We start from the raw sequence: 20,612 nt of genomic DNA, 5'->3' as shown, positions 1-20,612 counted from the left end.
GATCTCTATTTATTTTAACTTTGATTTATAAATTTGATTTAGGTTTTAGTTTTTAAATTATATTTAATATTAGTTTAGTTTTTTCTTTAAATATTATTTTTTAATTTCTATAATTTATTTAGTAATATTTCTTAGAGGTTCATTATTTTTTCATATTATTTTTTGTATTTCTCTTATTAATTTTTCATAAATTTTTTTTTTAATGATTTTTTTTATATTTCATAAATTGAATTTAAATAAATAATATTTATTAATCTATTTAAAAGATTTTATTTTTAAAATCTAATTTTATTATTAATAATCTAATTTTTTCACATAAGATTATATTTTTAAAATTAATTTGATTATTGAGCACCTTATCGTTGTGCAATTACTAGTTTAATTCTATTATATTATTTGAAATATGAAATATTTTTATAATTAAATAATTAAAATTGGTTGTTAGAATATTAGTCATATTTTTTAATCACTAGATTCATTATTATTAATTTATTTTTAATTCATTATTTTTGAATTTAATGTTCAATTTATTTATTTAAAAACCAAATCATATTCAATAGTACCGTTTAATAGTAACCTGTAACTAGTAACAAGTATTTAACCTTTTAAAACAACATAAATTCAATTCAATTAAATTAGAAGGCAAGTCAGTACATGCCACTTGGGGCATTTGTTTCAATTTTCCAATTCCGTTGTCAAAAACCTCCAAAAATTTCACAGTATTGTTTGTTCTTCTACGTATCAACGCTATTTTTTTCAGGGAACCTTTCTGCATGGCAGCTTAGTTTCCTTGTAGTTGGTGGAAATGGCAGCTCGAAAGTACTACTGCGACTATTGCGACAAACAATTTCAGGATACCCCGAGCGCGAGGAAGCGCCATTTGCGAGGCATTCCACACCAAATAGCCAAGAAACAATGGTTCGATTCTTTCAATAATCCATCCCAAGGACTTTGCCGTTATTACGTTGAAACGGTAAATTTTAATATTCTCGAATTTGCATTCACTGTGAAATCGGGCAGCAGGGCCTCTTATTTATAAAATAACATGCCTCTTCTTGAAGCAGCTTTCCAAAAACTTTATTTATTTTAGATAGAAATTTAGTGATGTTAATTTGATTTCAAGTAGCTTATTAGGATCGATTTAATTTTTTTTAATCTCTATGATAGATCATAATTGTGCTCATATCATTTATAGATAAATTAACCACAAATTTTCTTCCATGAGCTACATCAAACAAATCTCATGAACTGATGCAGGATTTCATATGGTTATTCTATTTTTGTCTTAAAAAATTAGGAACCTCCAAATTAAGTTTGTCTAACAATATTTAATAATAATAATAACATCGAAGTTGAAAATGTTTTTAAATAATAGACTCCTAGTTAGATCAATTGACAGCTTAATTTGGTTTATTTTTATGTGTAAATTGAGACCATATTTTAGCCTCAAGAGGAGGAGGGAGAAGTCATGTACAAGAAAAATATATTCATGTACTGTCTCTTATTTTTGATAAAAATATATTGTTAGAATGTGAGGTTGATGGTTGTCATTAATGTCGACATCTTCTCTCAGCCTAAGTTGTTTTGGTAGTTGTGTACCGACAAGATTGGTGTATTGCTTGTTTGCGTTCTGACTATTGTACACCGATAGCCTATGTATTAGGTGTTGTGTTTATCATTGACTCTAGCTTAAATGCTTTATCATATCTTGCCTTGGTGGTAGATCTTAGCGTTGGATGATCTACTTGGTAGGCAACATTGGGTGGATTGTGGTTTTTTGGGTTGATCCTTTGTGTAGTGTGTGTATCATGTTTTCAATGTCAACAACTCTTTATAACATGTTCATAGTAACCATTGGCACCAAAGTTTGCAATGTTATAGCATGTTGGATTACTCGAGGAACATTGTTATTGGTTGAGGTAGTCCATGTCATTCTCATTGTGGAATGATTTGGTGTGACCTATTTCAAATTTGTTCTAGGCAAATAGGTTTGAGGAGTATATGTAGTATAAAAAAGTTTCATCTCAAGTGGATGGATGTTCATGAGCGTCTATATGTGATTATGTAGCTTTCTTGTATGTGAGCTATATGTGATGCAAGTGCTAACTTGCTCAGATATTTGATTGGTTGTGAGCCTTATTGTATTTCTGCGGCATAGCCACCTTGGCAATGAAGCCTATTGACAATACCCCTTGTTGCAGTTGTACACTAGAAATGTGTCACACTCTAAACCATTCTATCCAAACGATTCCATGAGTTGGAATGCTTGGATGCCGGCTTAGAGCTCCCTATCCACGTGGAGTGCAAGGAGTTAGTATTTCAGCATGAAGGCTCTCAGCCAAGCCTTAGAAATGTACTTCTTGCTAGTAAACCATGCAACGGGAGGTTCTTTGAGACAAGAGCAAGAGTGCAAATATCTTCAAGGAATCCCTCAAGAATGCAATGCAAGTATGGAAACTAAGCTAAGATGATAATGCAAAATGCAGCTATACTAAGCATGTATGAGATTGTTACAAAACCAAATATTTAAACTATGTGAGATTATTGCAAGAAATCAAAGTTAAACTAAAATGCAACTATGCTAAGAATGCCATATGATCTTATGCTAATGTGATGGAATGAGAGAATGAGACAAGAAATGAGAAGTTCTCCACAAAGCTCCAAAGAAACCTGTTAGAAAACCTGCAGCATAACAATATTCAAATGAGGATTGATTGAGGGGGAAAACTCTCTCCCTTTTAAAGATGTATGGACGGTAGAGATCAAGATGAAGATGGTGGATGATCAACGGTGGAATTTGAAAAGAGGAGTGATCCATGTGCACACACAAATCAACCAATAGAATATAAGTTGACTTGTCATATAAGACAAAAGTCACAAAGCCTTTTCTTTTAATTGCAAAATAGAAAAAAGACTTTATGTGTGCACTTTAAGTGGGTTAGAAGAATGGGGTCTTTTATTTAATTAAAAGGGGACATGTTCTTTTAATCAAATAATGAACTTAGGATAGCATAGTCAAACTATAGGTTATAATCAAATAAATTGATTATTAGCAATTTGGCTTAGGTAAGTGATTAAATTAATTTAGCCAAAATGCTGAGAAGGGGGCTAATAGTCTAGATGACCATTTTTAGGTGATTACAGCAGTGAGCATTTTTGGTAGTTAACCCTTGTTGTAAAAATCACCTTAACCGATATCACATTAATATGTTCTTTCATTTCATGATAATTAGCTTCTCCGTGATTATTTTCAAATTGGGTTTTCCATTTAAATCCTGGTGTTGATTGTATTGGTGTTTCTATGCTTTCATGCTTATCCTTGTTATGGTGATTTACTATGCTTTAACCAACAAATCTTAAGTATTCGTTGATGGTTGTTGAGTATTTATAGATAGTTGAAAAGTTTTAATAAGTGTGTGGGAATAATTGATTCACCCCCTCTTAGTTATTTGGCCCACTCAACTAATATGTTTGAGAATTTGTGGTTGTGTTATTCACCATGATGGTATCTGTGTGAAATTGAGATCTAAGGAGAAAATTGATTTGATTATATTTTGAGCAGTGTGGTCTTTTGTTAATCTAGTGAAGCTTGCTAGTATTATTTCATCTGCAATTTGCTTGGTCACTACAAAAGTAAGGGTGTTGGAGTTGGATCGTCATTGCCATTCCTATTACCAAGTTTGAACCGAGTTGTAAAGGACCATGTACAACAAAAGAGAACTAGTTAGTCATATTGATCTCACAATCTCATAATAGTGCCATCCATAAGAAGTAGTCTACATTTAGATTGAAGGTAAATTTGTATTTATATCCTCCTGCTGATTTTGCATATGTTGAAGTTGTTTCTTTTGATTTGGAAACAAGCTAATCAATGAAGGGGGAGAATTTGGAGGGGCTTGTGGCTTGTATTTTTTTACCACCAAGTTATGACTTCTAGAAAATAAAAAAGCAGGAAGCTCCACCTCAAATGTGACTTCACTAGCAGTTTCCTCCTGATCTGTAGTTGGGTTTGCATGTTTGGATAGGTGTTTCCATCAGTGGTGGTGCAAGTTGCCACCCGTGCCTATATCTACATTGTTTCTTGTATTTACATTGGTATAGGCTATGCCCATGTTTGTGTGGTGGGAGAAAATGGAAGCGCTCAATAGAATGTGTAAAGATAGGGCTCCCACTTCACACTAACATTCAGATACAAGAGAAAGAGGGGCTTCCGAACATAACTCTCAATATAACCCAAGTTAGATTAGCATAACCCAAATGAATGAAGGGATGCCAATACTAAACTCAAATTATATCAAGGAAGTACACAAAAAATCCTCTTTCATGCAATGTTAATTGATTTAAGATGTGCATTATGAATTTGAAATTGAACTAATTGATTAAAAGAGAAGTGTAAGATAGGTCTAGGTGCTAAATATATACAATCAACACAATTAAAAATGGAAATTGGTCTAGGCTAAAAGATGGTTGAATGATAAAGTACGTACCTCAAAATGTGTAAGGGAATATACCTTTTTGCTCCAAAATTGTGGATTTGAAATTGTTATGAAACTTTCGACTGCGGATTTGTGATCACAACAGAAAACATAGAAAATGCTATTTTTCTCAGACCTCCAGGAACTTGTTGACTTGGCGGTAAAGTGTCTAACTACTTTATAGGAAGATGGTCATGTTTGTGGGACACAGTAGAAAAGTTGATCCAACTTCTTCAAAAAGGTCCCTGTGAGTAGTCTCTAGATCTGTGGTTGTAATTTTGATATCTTGCTCCTACACATAGTAAAACTTTGTTTTTGTTTTGGTTTGATGAGGGCTTGCCTTAGTCAAGCTCATGGAGGAATCAACCTTGAAATTGAAATGTAAAACATGAAAGGAAGCAAGACAAATGTAAATACTCACCTTGCTTGAAGAAACCCTTGTCAATAAGGATTTTTAAATGCTTGTGTTTTGTCAATGTTGAATTTGCAATGAAGGATGTAGGAAATTTCCACAAATGCAATCAATCTACCAAAACCTCATCATGGAGCCATGTATGCAAATGTGCATCGATGAAGAAGATGTTGAATGTCTCAATGTAGATCTCCTCCATTGATGACCAACAAAACACTAGATCTTGAAGAGGAAATGCTCACAAAGAATCCTTGAATCTTGATTGCTTGATGGCTTGAAATGCCTTAGGAAATTTGCTAACTTGTGTGTTCTGGCATGTAGAATGATACCTTGTGGTGTGAAATGAGATGCCTAGGCTTCCCTTTATACTAGTTTTCGGTCTCGAAAACAAAGCAAGGTGACAAGGTCCCTTGATTTTGAAAATTAACTCCTTGAGACAAAATTGGCCCCAGGACCCAAAATCCTTGGGGTACAGGTTGACCTAGTTGACCTATTCCAGTCCTCTAAAATTGACGTATTTCTCCCAAGTTGACCTATATCAAGGTTATCTCAAAGGAGGAGAGTCCAGGGGGTTTGAGAAATTGCGTTGACAGAATTGGAAAAGAGGAAATCTGAATAGGAGAAAGAGTTGATTGAGCACAAATCCATCCATGGTCCATAAGGTCACTAAAGAAAGGGAGCTAAAAGGTCTTAAATAATGGGTGCTTCCATTTTAATACTGTACAATTTGAATCAGCATTGGACTGTGAGATTGATATTGAAGGCTCTATTTCTTTGGATCACTCCTTCAACTTTGGGCTTGGCCTTGTAGATAACTCAAGTTTTCAGTTGTCTTTCAAAGGGAATCTTTTTATCATTTTTTAATATAAAGTCGTTCACAATAAATGAGAAATCACAGTGAAGGTTAAAGTCTTTGTTTCTCTTAGGTGAATTATTTCTTCTAAATTCAATTCTCACTATTGCGTGCTTTTGAGTGTTTTGGGAGATTTTGAGTCTGTGATAATCAGAGTTGTGCATAATATGAATAGTTAGTATGGTGAAGCTCTTGGAGGTGGTCATATAGTAGAGGGATTGGGTGGTGATGGCTACATAAAAGGTGATTTTGAAATTAATTTCAAGCTTAGTGATATTCTTAATTTAAAACTTCTACATGTAAGTGAAAGGAAGGTTATGATTTTAAAAGAAGAAAAGAAAAGGAAGGTATAACTTAATATTGCATCTTGTGAATTTCATACAAAAGATCAAAATTTGTATATGAGAAGAAGATAAATTTTTTAGTCCTATACCATTAGTAGTATCCAAAGACAAAATAACTCTTGCAATTGTGAGAGAAGACTTTCTTTGTCAAGAGATGGCACTTAGAGTTGAGAAAGAGGACAAGGTCGAGGAAGAACAGTTGGAAATGCATAAATTTTGGATGAGATGCCACATATTCAAGCATAATATTGGCTATGGAACTTGCACAAAGGAGAGGAATTGATACAGGAGACATCAGTGACAAAGAGGAAGAACCTCAAGAAGATGAGGTAGAGCCCGAGGAGGGAGGAGTTTAAACAAGAACCATTAGAGATTCTAGGAGCAAGTTCTAGACAAAAGACGAAGGTACCTATGTATGAGGGTAGCCTAGATGTTGAGGAATTGATCGATTGGATCAAAGCAACGAACAAGTACTTGTACGAGAATGTTACTGATGATAAGAAAGTGAAGTTTGCTATAACTGGCTAAAGGGTCATTCATCCTTCTGGTGGGATGGAATACACAAAGAAAGGAGATAGGAAGGCAAGTCTATGATCAACAATTGGAATAGAATGTTGGCTAACTTAGAAGGTTTATAATCTTTTCAAGAAATTGCAAAATCTTAGGAAAAAAAGAAATATCAGTTGAGGATTATATAGAAGAATTTAATAGGTTGGGTATTAGGGCTGGTCATAAAGAAGATCTTGAGAAAGTATCTTGATACCTCAATAGACCGAGGTATAACATTTAGGATGAAATTAACCTTCTTTGTCCAAGAACAAGGGAAGAAGCATACGTGTTTTCTCTCAAAGCAAAAGATAAACTATTTATGAAGCAGACACAAAGATCAAGAGGGAAATTCAAAGTTTAAGGTAAGAGGATCACAAAGTGGTAAAGTCGCAAACTCAAAAGAAAAAAGCTAATAGTTCACATCACAAGAAACAATCTTCTCGAGGAAATGATTCTTTTAGGGGAAGATAAGGGCTATTCAAAAGGTATAGAGGTAGAGGTAGAAGATTTTTTGACAATTGTTTAAAATGCAATATATTTGGTCATAGATCTTATGAGTTTTCTAAAAATCCTACCACAAGTCAAAGAAGTGCACATATTGTTAAAGGTGAAGAGGAGGATGTACAAGAACCTGACACTTTTAAAGATGCACTTGAAATTGGCAAATCACTCTTGAAGAAAAGGGTGTTAAATTCAACAAAGAGGTGATAAAACTCACCTAAAAGAAATAATCAACTTAGAACAACATGCAAGAGTGGAGGAAAATGCTGCAAAGTCATCATAGATAGAGGGAGAACAAACAATCTAGTTACTGCAGAGATGAAGAATCAACAACCTAATCTCAATAGAGATGGTGGAGAAACTAGGCTTGAAAAAGGTAATGCATCCTACCCCTTCTAAAGTATCATGTTTGCAAAAGGGACATCAGCTTTTGGTTAGTGAATAGTGCAAGGAGGATTTCCATATAGGAACTTACACGGATCAAGTAGTGTGTGATGTTATTCCCATGGACGTTTTTGACCTTCTTCTTGGAAGACCTTGACAATATGGTAAAAAAGTTATCCATGATGGGAGGCACAACACTTACAATTTTGAGAAGGATGGAAGACCTTGATGATAAAACAAAAAAGCTATCCATGATGGGAGGCATAATACTTACACTTTTGAGAAGTATGGAAAGAAGCATATTTCTATAGGATGACAGCAAAGGAGAATCAAGAAATCAAGAACAGGTGCAAGAATTGTTGGAGATAGGATTGACATGGGAAGTTTAAGCTCTTGTACAATTTCAACTGTTTTGGGTCCTAAGAAGGATGGAAGCTAGAGAATGTGCACAGATTCTAGAGTAATGAACAAAATCACTATTAGGTATAGGTTCTATTTTCGAAGGATTGATGATTTGTTGGATTGTTTAAGTGGGGCTAAATATTTCTTTAAAATAGACTTGAAAAGTGGCTACCATCATGTTAGAATTAGAGAAGGTGATGAGTAGAAGACAACCTTTAAAACAAGTGATGGACTCTACAAATGGGTAGTTATGCCATTTTGCTTAACTAATGCTTCAAACACTTTCATGTGACGCATGAATGAGTTGCTTAAAGATTTCACAAATAAGTTTGTCATACTTCGATGACATTTTGGTATATAGTCAGCAAAAGGATGAACATCTTAGGCATTTAGGAAAAGTATTAGATAAGTTGCGTGAAAAGAAGTTGCTAATCAATCTCAAGAATTGTACTTTCTTGAAGATAGATTTGGTTTATTTGGGATTTGTTATCCCCAAGAAGGATTAAAAATGGACAAGGAGATGATATAGGAAATCATTGAATGACCTACTCCTAAGGATATCTTTGAGGTAAGAAGTTTTCATGGACTGGCCAATTTGTATAGAAAATTCATATGAAATTTGTGCTCCAATAGTGGATTCCAGTAAAGGAGATAAAGGGACATTCAATTGGAATGAAGCTACTGATAAGAGTTTTCAGATACTTATGAAGAAAATTATAAAAGAACATATCTCGTCTTTACTGATTTTACTAAGCCATTTCAAGTTGAATGTGATGCTAGTGGGATTGCTATAGGTGCTCTCTTGAGTCAAGATAGAAAACCTAGATATTCAACACATGATCAGGAGCTCTACCATTATACAAGCTTTGAAAAAATAGAGGCATTATCTCATGCCCGAGGCATTTATTTTGTACACTGATAATCACACTTTGCAATTCATCGATAGTCAACCTAAGTTAAGCCAAAGACATGTCAAGTGCATTGAATTTTGTACAGGTTTACTTTGATCATCAAGCACAAGAGCGGTCAATGTAATTGTTACCTAAATTTTCACCCCAGGCTTATGACAATCAAAGGTGCAATTTTGTGTTTTGCCAAGAACAAGAGCTTTGATTTCATGTAAAACAAGAAGCTGAAACATTTACATTGGATGAAGAAAAAACATCACATAAAACTGATTCTTACATGCTTTTCTGAACAGGTAATTCTTTATTGATCATATATGTTCAAATGTTTCACACAAGCTGTGAAACTAGCTAAAGGACAAATCAGAGTTTGAATTTTAGAAAAAACATAAATGCATGCGTGAAAAAAAGAAAAAAGGGCATAAATAGTCATAGGGACCAGTCATTGCATGAATGATTGGTGATGATGTTGTTCGCCTTGACCATGCATACTCCTAATGCCTTGCTACTTCTGTGTTCCTGAATTCCAACGCCAAATCTTGTAATCACAAGAAAGAATGGGTTAGATCCAATGGATCTAAGCAATGACAAGCTAATCTCATCATCGTGCCCCACACATGCATCCACATTTAAAAAAAAACAAATCCTGATATGTTTTCTAACTAGTTAGTTTCATATGTAGCAATGTGGCTCTAATTAACGAGTGGACATAAATGAGGCTCCCACAAGGGTTTGAGCCCAGCTCGCTAATAAGAGACAAAGCAAGACATATGCAAAGTGAAATGCATGAAAGTGTCATTGATAATCAACAAATAAAGAGTATAAATATGTGAGCAGCAAAGGTATATCATGACTGCTACAAATCACAAAGGTGTGCATCACAATGATAAGAACAAGGTCTCGTTCGTTGCTTTTAAACAGTGGGCAACATTTCAAAGAGCATCAAAGTGGAAACCATAGATAGATTGAGGAAGACACCATGTCATCAAAGCAATGAACATTTATGCTATCACTACTTTTAGCATTAAATAAGAAAACAACTATTGGTGGGAATGAAGTTTTCAAGCAAGAGGTACATGCAAAATAGGATGCAACCATCATCATAGCAAAGGATAGTGCCAATAGAATGGAATGACCAGTTGAAGTTTTGAAACAACTGCAGATAAGAAGCAGAGTTTATTTGTGATCAGTGATAATGTATAGTTATAGTAGTTGGCAATGTTTTATACAGGTCATAGGAAAACAACAGCGCAATGCGAGCAACTAGATGAATGTCCCACATAAATCTCAAGATTTAGCAAAGCAATGAAAGAAAATAGTAATATGACACTTCAAACAGTGGCAAATATTTGAGATTTGAACAGTCATAAACCAATGCTTTATGGTGAAGAACCAATGTACAACAAACTGAAAAGAAGAACCTGAAAACAAAGTCTACAACAGAAGAGGAAAATTATAATAGACAACTGCTACAGAACATGCAAAGCACGTTATGCTGCAGGAGCAAGTGCTGGGCACAGGAATAAATTTTTGGTTTGCAATTGTGATGGTGTTTAAATGTTTTTGTTATTATTAAATTTTAGGGTTTGCATTGCATTTGGGGTGGTGTTTAATTTTAGGGCTTAATTTAATATTTTGTTATAACTTTAGTAAAGGTTTAAACAAAACCTTTACGGGTCTGGTGGTTGCCAAAACCAGTTCTTAACTGTTTGGCTTTGTTTATAAATTCTCTCTGAAATCTTTTGGGAGAGGATGATTTGAGATTTTTCTTTTTAGTGTGAAGAAGGACTGAGATGAACAAATGAAATAAATAAAATTGTAGTGCTTTCTTACTACTTGGGTTTTGGTTTTATTTTATTCACACTGCAAATTGATTAGGGATGCATATCATATCTGTTGTTTTCTGAATAAAATAGTAGTAGTACATTGTTTTCTTTTTGTAGACACACTAGAATCTTTGGAAATTAAATTGGGCAGTAATGCCTCTTGCTCGCATAATCACCATGTGAAGTGGCCTGAGTGTGGTGGAGAGTGGGTAGGAGGAATGTACATTACTTTCTTCATGGCCATTTGCAGGAATGGGCTACAGTTTGAAGAGACATGTGTTTGGTAAGGCAACATCCCTATGTGCTTGCCATGAATGAACACATGTAACTTGTAAGGTGTTGTTCATATTTGGTGTTTCCCTGTAGTTTTTTTTCAATTTCTTCTTTCCATCCAATATTGAGCCTATTATAGGCTTTGTTCTTGTTATCTCCTCATCATATTGGTATCAGAGCGAGACAAGATCTTGCTGGGAAGTGTATGTCTGCAGAAGAATCACAGGCTGAAGCTGAGGCTCACACCATGCCTCCGAAAAGTATGACTCCAGATGCCATCAAAAAGATGATGGAGGAACTTTTGGAAGAGAAGTTGAAGGAGTTGAAGGAGTCCAGTAACAAGGATAAGGAGAATGAGGTGGAAGAAGGTACTAGTGGAGATGAAGAAAAAGAACAACACCAGGATCCACCAACAGAATTGGGTGCAGATCAAAAGGCATTCGTTGATGCTTTAAAGTCAATAAAAGGAGATATTACTGATAAGCTACCTACATATGAAGGTAGTCTCAATAGTGAGGAAGTGATTGAATGGGTTGAAGCAATCACAAATTACTTCGAGTTGAATGAAGTTCCAAAGAATGATAGGGTAAGGATTGCAAAAGGAAAGTTGAAAGGATTTTCTCTCTCATGGTGGAATTATATTTAAGGAGAAAGGATACAAAATAACAAAAATATGATCTCTTCATGGGAAGCGATGAAGGGAAAAATCAAGGCACAATTTTTGCCTACATATTATGAGGTGCAATTGTTTAAGAAGTTGCAAAGCTTGAGGCAGCGAGAGATGGACGTGAATACCTATACAGAGGAGTTCCATAGGTTAACTCTTAGGGCAAAGAGACAAGAGGAGGAACCATAAAGAGTGGCTAGATATTTAAATGGTCTGAGAATGAACATACAAGAGGAGATCAGCCTCTTGGCCCCAGATACATTGGGGAAGTGTTTTCAACTTGCTCTTAAAGTTGAAGAGAAGTTGAAGAGGAAGAGTGATCAGCAACAAGGAGGGAGAAGTGGAAGGAATCACCGAGGTAGGGTAAACTTCAACAATAGAGGACAAGGCCAGAGGTCCCAAGGTGAGTCTAACCCTAAGGAGCAAGCGGGTGACTCAAGTAGCAGAGGAGGCTATGGTGGAAGGGGATCTAATGGAGGAAGGTCAGATGGATCAGGTAGAGGATCCAGGTTCTCAAGAATGAAGTGCTACAGTTGTGGTCAGATAGGGCACCCAAAATATAAGTGTCCACAAAGGGCATCTACTTCTCAAAATGGTGAAAGGAGAGTCACTTATGTGCAGGAAGATAATATGAGTATGAACTCACCAGAAGTTCAGTTGATGACAGAGGCTCAGGGAGAAAGTCTCATGTTAAGGAGGACACTTGTTAAGGAACCACTAAAAGAAGATACTACTCAAAGGAGGGCTCTTTTTCGAGTTCAATGCAAGGTGAAAAGTAAGTTGTGTAGAGTAATAATTGATTTAGGTTCCACAGATAACATCATCTCATTTGAAGCTGTAAACAAATTGAAGTTAGAGAGACTTCCACATTCTTGTTCATACAAGGTTAGTTGGTTGGACAAAGAGCAACAGGAAGTTGTGAATGAGCAAGCTTGGGTAGAGTTCAGTATAGGGGAATATAAAGATAAAATATTGTGTAATGTCTTGCCCATGGATGCTTGCCACCTCTTGCTGGGAAGACCTTGGCAATTTGACAGGAAGGCACGCCATGATGGTGAGAAGAATTCTTATAGCTTCCAAAAGGATGGAGTAACATATAGATTGAATTCTGAAGGAGAAGAGAAAGGGGTTGGTCAAGTTGGACCAAGTGTGTTGATGGTGGGTGAGAAAGAGTTCATTAATACTCTTGAAGAAGATGGAATAGGCTTTGCATTGGTACTGAAACCTAAGGATGATAGGAAGAAGGAGCGTAGGACAGCAGGCCCGAAAGAAGTTGAAGAGTTGTTGAACCAGTACAAGGAAATCATTGTTGAGGTAATGCCTAAGTCTCTGCCACCAATAAAAGACATAAGTCACCAGATTGATCTTATTCCTGGAGCAGTGCTACCCAACAAGGCAGCATATAAGATGACACCACAACAAAATGAAGAGATTGCCAGGCAAGTACAGGAGTTGCTTGACAAGGGGCTGATAAGGAAAAGTCTTAGCCCATGTGCCGTACCCTCAGTTCTTGCTCCAAAGAAGGATGGTAAGTGGCGGTTGTGTACTGATTCTAGGGCTATTAATAGGATAACTATAAGATATAGATTTCCTATTCCTAGAATAGAAGATTTGTTGGATTGTTTGGGGGGAGCTTCATATTTTTCTAAAATAGATCTCAAAAGTGGGTATCATCAAATAAGGATATGAGAAGGGGATGAATGGAAGACAACCTTTAAAACTAATGAAGGGTTGTATGAATGGCTAGTTATGCCATTTGGTTTATCTAATGCTCCTAGTACATTTATGCGACTAATGAATGAAGTTTTACACGACTTCATTGGGAAGTTTGTTGTTGTCTACCTTGATGACATTTTGGTGTATAGTAGGAATAAGGAAGAGCATTTGCAGCATTTGAAGATGGTTTTTCAAAGGCTACAGGAGCAAAAGTTGAAGATAAACTTGGAGAAGTGTGACTTTTTGAAACAAGAGTTGGTGTATGTTGGATTTGTGATATCCAAGGGAGAATTGAAAATGGATCCATCTAAAGTGGAGGCCATCATTAATTGGCCAACACCAAGGGCTGTTGGAGAGGTTCAAAGTTTTCATGGTTTGGTCACATTCTACAGGAAGTTCATAAGGAACTTTAGCAACATTTGTGCACCAATTTTAGACACCACCAAAGGAGGAGGTAACACAAAATTTGAATGGAATAATGCAGCAAATAAGACTTTTGAGGAACTCAAACAAAAGGTAGCCAAATATCCTGTTCTTGTTTTACTAGATTTTAATAAAGTTTTTACAGTAGAATGTGATGCTAGTGGCTTTGCAATAGGGGCTGTTCTTAGTCAAGAAGGTAGGCCCGTTGCATTTTTCAGTGAGAAGCTGAATGAGGCAAAGAAGAAATATTCTTCTTATGATTTGGAATTGTATGCCATGGTCCAGGCATTGAAAAAATGGAGGCACTATTTGTTGCCTAAAGAGTTTATTGTGTATACTCACAACTATGCTCTTAGTTTCTTGAATGGATAGGAAAAACTCAACCATAGGCACATGAAATGGGTTGAGAGTTTGCAGGCTTATACTTTCACAATCAGGCATAAGAAAAAACAAGCCAATAAGGTGGCTGATGCACTTGGTAGAAGAATGTTAACAGTGCAAGAAGTACAAATCCAAAACATGGGTGTAGATGCATTGAAGGGAATGTATGCGGAAGATAGAGATTTCAGTGAAGCATATGAGGTTTGCACTAAATTGGAAGATAGTTTTCATTCTAAATTTTCTGAATTTATTGTGCAAGATGGACTGTTGTTTAAGGGCAGCCAACCATGTATTCCCAAATGCTCTATGCGGGAAAATGTTATTAAAGAAAAACATTGTGGAGGTCTTAGTGGTCATTTTGGACTCAACAAGACATTAGAATTGGTACAAAGATTTTATTATTGGCCTAAGATGCAAACAAACATTAGAAAGTTTGTGGAAGGTTGTCTGGTATGTCAAAGGGCAAAGGGAGTATCAACAAATGTTGGACTTTATCCATACCGAACAGACCTTGGGAGTGTTTGAGTATGGATTTTGTCATGGGATTACCAAGGACAAAGACAGGTTATGACAGCATATTTGTGATTGTTGATAGATTCAGTAAAATGGCTCACTTTATTCCATGTAGAACCACTAATGATGCTAGTTATATTGCAGGACTATTCTTTAAAGAAATAGTTCGTATTCGTGGTTTGCCATTGAGCATTGTATCTGACATGGATAGCAAGTTTGTGGGTCACTTTTGGAGAACCCTATGGAAGAAGTTGGGCACAAATTTATCTTTTAGTTCAGCCTATCATCCTCAAATAGATGGGCAAACTGAAGTGGTTAATAGATCCTTGGGAAACCTTTTGAGGTGCTTGACACGAGAACATGGAGGTAGTTGGGATGCTATCATACCTCAAGCAAAGTTTGCATATAATGACTCAGTGAATCGTAGCACAGGCATGAGTCCTTTTGGAGTTGTTTATGGGAGACATCCAAGGGGAGTTTTGGAACTTAGAAATATGGATGGTTTGGAGAAAAGGAGTGGACATGCAGAAGACTTTGCTGAAGCAATGGTGGAAGTGCATGAGCACGTGAGGAAAACTCTACAACAGAATAATCTAAAGGTGAAGGCTAAAGCAGATTTGAAAAGAAGAAATGTACAGTTTCAAGTTGGAAACATGGTTATGGTTCACTTGAACAAAGATCGGAGAAAATGCTTACAAAGTGGCATTGCCTCCAGATGTAGCTATTTCACCTATATTTAATGTCTCGGATCTCACATTGTATAAAGGTTCAAACAAAGAAGTTGGTACAGAAGCAACAACACATGAATCAAATGACTGGATTCAAGAATTGCCTTCTAAAGAGACACCCTAGATGGAAAGTATCATCAATAGCAGGGAAGCAATGAGGACAAGACACAAAGTACACATGGAGTATTTGGTTAAGTGGAAGGGCCTTCCAGATTCTGAAGCTACTTGGTTGCCGGAAACAGAAATTCTAAGGCAAGGTGGGGATATACAACAGTTGGTCTCCAAGAGGACTTGAGACAAAATTCACCCCCGGGAGTATGCTGCAGGAGCAAGTGCTGGGCACAGGAATAAATTTTTGGTTTGCAATTGTGATGGTGTTTAAATGTTTTTGTTATTATTAAATTTTAAGCTTTGCATTGCACTTAGGGTGGTGTTTAATTTTAGGGCTTAATTTAATATTTTGTTATAACTTTAGTAAAGGTTTAAACAAAACCTTTATGGGTCTGGTGGTTGCCAAAACTAGTTCTTAACTGTTTAGCTTTGTTTATAAATTCTCTCTGAAATCTTTTGGGAGAGGATGATTTGAGATTTTTCTTTTCAGTGTGAAGAAGGATTGAGATGAACAGATGAAATAAATAAAATTGTAGTGCTTTCTTACTACTTGGGTTTTGGTTTTATTTTATTCACACTGCAAATTGATTAGGGATGCATATCATATCTGTTGTTTTCTGAATAAAATAGTAGTAGTAGCATTGTTTTTTCTTTGTAGAAGTTATCGTTGTAGGAAGCCAGACTCACACTAGAATTTCCGGAAATTAAATTGGGCAGTAATGCCTCTTGCTTGCATAATCACCATGTGAAGTGGCCTGAGTGTGGTGGAGAGCGGGTAGGAGGAATGTACATTACTTTCTTCATGGCCATTTGCAGGAATGGGCTACAATTTGAAGAAACATGTGTTTGGTAAGGCAGCATCCCTATGTGCTTGCCATGAATGAACACATGTAACCTGTAAGGTGTTGTTCATATTTGGTGTTTCCCTGTAGTTTTTTTTCAGTTTCTTCTTTCCATCCAATATTGAGCCTATTATAGGCTTTGTTCTTGTTATCTCCTCATCACGTTACAAGCAACATGAAGCAAAAGTTTAAATAATGAATAGCATGCTGCTATAGGGTAACATGCTAAAAAAGTGACCAGATTTTCAAAGAAGGTAGGATTTTCAGTTCATCAGCATATCAAAGTGAAAACTGTGTGATTATTCTTGAGCTCATTGAATAGATAGTAGGACATGCAAATATATATATCTGCCAAAAAGTTGATGCTTTCATGAGTTAAAAGAAAGTAAACCACAGTTGCATAATATCAAGTGGAAATTGTTTACCAGCAGTTGTAGCCAGATCAAATCAATGCCATAATGATAATGGTGTCGCCGATAAATATTGTGTAGCCGACAGGTTGATGTTGTCGGTAAATATTGTGTAGCCGATAGGTTGATGTCGTCGGTAAATTTTTTTGTAGCTGACAGGTTGATGTCGTCAGTAAATATTGTGTAGTTGACGGGTAGATTAGCATATAGTTAATTGTTATGTGGCCGACAGGGCCCTTCGGGAAGGTTCTTCGGAATGGTATATGTACAACTTTGGATTATCATTGTAATCATCATTATAAGCATTATGTAATCTCTTTGACATATGCGAATAATAAAAGGAGTACTGTTGTTAGATGTTCTTGTTTATTATCTGTATGCATTAGTCTTTACCCCATACAGTAAACATTTGGCGCCGTTACCCAATGGATTTGGAACGAAGGCAGAGGAATGAAGACTAATGCCAAATCAGCTTAACAAGGATGTAAATAAGATAAAGGGAAAAGATGGAATATGCACCGCATAGGAAAATTTAATTTTGGCACAACAGATCGAGCATAGATGGAGGTTTCAGCAGATTGTCGATGGACATCGAAGCACCGAAAAATTGTTAGAAGAGACTTGACAGCAGTTGGATTTGGTGGAAGAAGCAAGGGAGGAATTTTTGAACCTGTATACGTCGAGGGAAGAGAATCTAGACGGAAAAGAATCAACTCGCATGGCTCGGAGTGCCGAGGGAGCACAAGCGCAGAGTGAACTGTTCATCCACTATACACTTCCGGAATGGACAACTTTGCTTAACAAAGATCCTTCTTCACAAAAAAAGTAGCTGTTGGAAATAAGACGATTGTCCAAAATGCCGGTGTTGGAGTGCAGAGCACCGGTGTGGGAGTACAGAGTGCCGATGTGAGAGTGCAGAGCACTGGTGTGGGAGTGCAGAGGGTCGGTGTGGGAGTGCAGAACAGCGTCAATGTTGGAGTACAAAACAACGCCCATACACAAAATCAAGTAATAATGGTAGGACCAAAGGAGAAATTGCCAAAGTCTGATGGTGATGGAACGGCCGATCCAATCAGACACTGTAAGATATGTGAAACAATTTGGACGGCAAATGGCATAACTGACATAGATGAATGGGTTCGACAATTTCCGGCAACCCTAAGAAGTATAGCAATTGATTGGTTTGCCGATGCAGATTCCCAAAAATTAACTAATTGGGCAGGAGTTAAAAAGGGGTTTATCATCGAATTTCAATTGCTACATGATGACAATGAGATTGTAGCAGAAATATACACCACAAAGCAAGGGAAAAATGAAATCGTCTGTGTATATGCCAGAAAGCTAAAAGAATTAATAAACAAAATGGAAAGTAAGCCGACAGATGGGCTGAAGAAGAGATGGTTCATTGAAGGATTATGCCTGGAGTTAAAGAAGAAAATGAAGATTGTGCCGCCATCATCATACACCAAAGCATACAATCAAGTGATGGACTTAGAGAGTGAACAGAAAATGAAAAAGAAAAAAGTAGCTCATCCAACTCAGATGACGTGTCTTCGAAAGAAGATAGTAGTGATGACGAAAAGGGCAGCAAGAAAGTCCGAGCTCTCCAGAAGGATATGATCAGAATGATGAAGGAATTCAAAAATATGTAGAAAGAAATGAAGGGAAACGAGCTATGGTGCACGGAATGTAAGACAGAAGGTCACATGAAGGGATCCTATCCGAAAAACCAATTCTGCGATATCTGTCAAATTATGGGACATTCCACAAAAGAATGCCCCTTCAATATGAAAACAAGAGGACATCAACAAGTGCTCCTAACACAGGCAGCTTCCACGTCAGGAGGGAATGGAAACACAAACAATGATGGTGCCACTTTAGGTGGGTATAGAAATAATAACAGAGGGAAAAACAACAATACTAACAACAATATGGACAATAATAATGGGGGCCGCAACTGCATTCAGTACGATGCGAATGGCCGCCCAATGGTTCATTCCGAGCATGCAATTTGTGGGGCCACTTTGCGCGGAATTGTACAAACGCACCAAAGTTGTTATGCAGATGGTGCGGTCCTAGAGATCATGAAGATGCTAAGTGCCCGAAATTAGGAGTGAATTTGATCACATCGGTGTCGACGAAGAAGTTTTGACAATCACCCGTAAACAAGCAAAATTGTACCCCGACCTGACAGAAGAAAAGAGGAGATTGGAAGAAGCGCAAGCAAAAATTGAGAAAGCACTGTAGGTAGAGAAATTACAATAGAAGGACACTACCGGTACCTCAACAAGGAACCTGGCTGAGCAAAACATAATAAGGCAGGTGATGCAAATGGAAGTCCCGATCAAATTAAGTGACCTTCTCACAATGCCTTAGTTACGGACAGCCATTCTGAATATGACACTGTTAGCGACGGAGGAAATAGGAAGGGATGGTAGTGGAATGACGGAAACAAACCCAATGCTATTGGCACTCACAACGGGAAGGCATTCGGCGGTAGTCGAGATGGGCATTCTGGGAACTGTTCTGACAAACATAATTGTGGATGGAGGGTTGGGTGTGAATGTGTTACCAGAAGATGTATGGAAGAAGTTAGGACAACCTACATTGTGGCCACCAATATTCCAATTGCTCATGGCAGACCAACACGGGATCAAACCGTTGGGAACCTTGAGGGCACAACTGGTAACTATTGGAATGCAGCAGTTTTATTGGACTTCGTGGTCATCCCATTGAAAAGAAAAGGATATGACGCTATTCTGGGACAAAATTGGTTAGTGCAAGCAAAAGTAAAACATGATTGGAAACAAAATACCCTATTAATGGAGCACAGAGGTAGAAGATTCATAATTGACCTACACACAAATGGTGGGTGAGGAGGCAGTGTCGTGAGACTCAAAAGGTGAATGCGAGAGCGACGATGAAGGAAAGAAGAGAATGGAACCGAATGGAGGAGTATTGAGATTAGGAGGATTGAATGAGGACGACCTAGACTTGGTGAACGACTTTTTCATTGGCAAATAGAGGACTACGAACTCTTTCCGAGCTATAATATGCTAAGGGTCGACGAAGGTGAGAAAGAAGAGGAAAATGAATGTCCGAAGGAATATAGAGAAGCGAAAGAAGGAAAGGCGGATACGGCTGAAGCAAATCAGGATGTGTCAACTTTAGATGTCTCAATGCAGTAACAATCAAGGACCCCTTCCCGATTCCATTCACAGACAGTATATTGAAGGAAGTAGCGGGACATGAGATTTATTCCTTTATGTATGGGTTTTTGGGATATAATCAAATTTCCATAGCAGAGGAGGATAAACGAAAACGACATTTGTCGTAGAAGGTGGGGTGTACGCATACAATCGGATGCCATTCGGCCTGTGCAATGTGTCGACAACGTTCCAAAGAATCATACTGCACATATTCGACAAAATGTCCGTTGGAAATTTCAAAGCATTCCTGGATGACTAGTCTGTATTCAGCACCGAAGACAAACATCTGGCGGTGTTGTGTGAATGCATGGAAAGATGTCAAAGGGCGCGACTAGCCTTAAATCCAAAGAAATGCAGATTCATGGTTCTGTAGGGAAGATTGCTGGGATATATAATTTGTAAGGAGGGACTGAAAACAGATCCACACAAAGTCAGAGTCATAATGGAAATGCAACCAACCACCAACTTAATAGAGTTAAAGTCATTCCTTGGACACATAGGCTATTATAGAAGATTCATCAAAAACTTTGCCAAAGTATCATAGCCACTAGACAGGTTAACATGCAAAGGGGAACTGTTTAAATGGGACAAAGAATAGGATGAGTCATTGTAATGTTCTCGAATAGTTTCAGAGATGCTCTTGTGTTGCGTGGTTACTTTCCCATGCTGTGCGACTACCCCCCGTGCT

General features: G+C 37.0%; 1 protein-coding gene across 5 annotated transcripts in view; it reads left to right on the top strand.

Moving 5' to 3' along the window:
• Positions 1 to 623: 623 nt before the first annotated feature.
• The window catches only part of LOC149578426 (C2H2 and C2HC zinc fingers superfamily protein), a 179,069-nt gene continuing 159,080 nt past the window's right edge, over positions 624 to 20,612 (top strand). For 3 of the 5 annotated variants that reach the window (XR_016364448.1, XM_089829060.1, XM_089829048.1), the window contains exon 1: positions 643 to 918. Coding sequence is in view for 4 of the 5 variants with exons in the window: in XM_089829060.1 (XP_089685186.1) it covers positions 655 to 918 (264 nt within the window). In the remaining variant the exon portion in view is untranslated. Of the gene's footprint in view, positions 974 to 20,612 lie in introns of all 5 variants that reach the window. The other 2 variants (XM_089829069.1, XM_089829054.1) reach the window with 1 other exon arrangement.

The sequence above is a fragment of the Cupressus sempervirens genome, chromosome 1, assembly GCF_028749045.1.
Source record: "Cupressus sempervirens isolate cs-2001-9-10 chromosome 1, ASM2874904v1, whole genome shotgun sequence".
Lineage (NCBI taxonomy): Eukaryota > Viridiplantae > Streptophyta > Pinopsida > Cupressales > Cupressaceae > Cupressus > Cupressus sempervirens.
The sequence above is the reverse complement of the archived record's forward strand: the minus strand, read 5'-3'. Positions and strand labels throughout refer to the sequence as shown.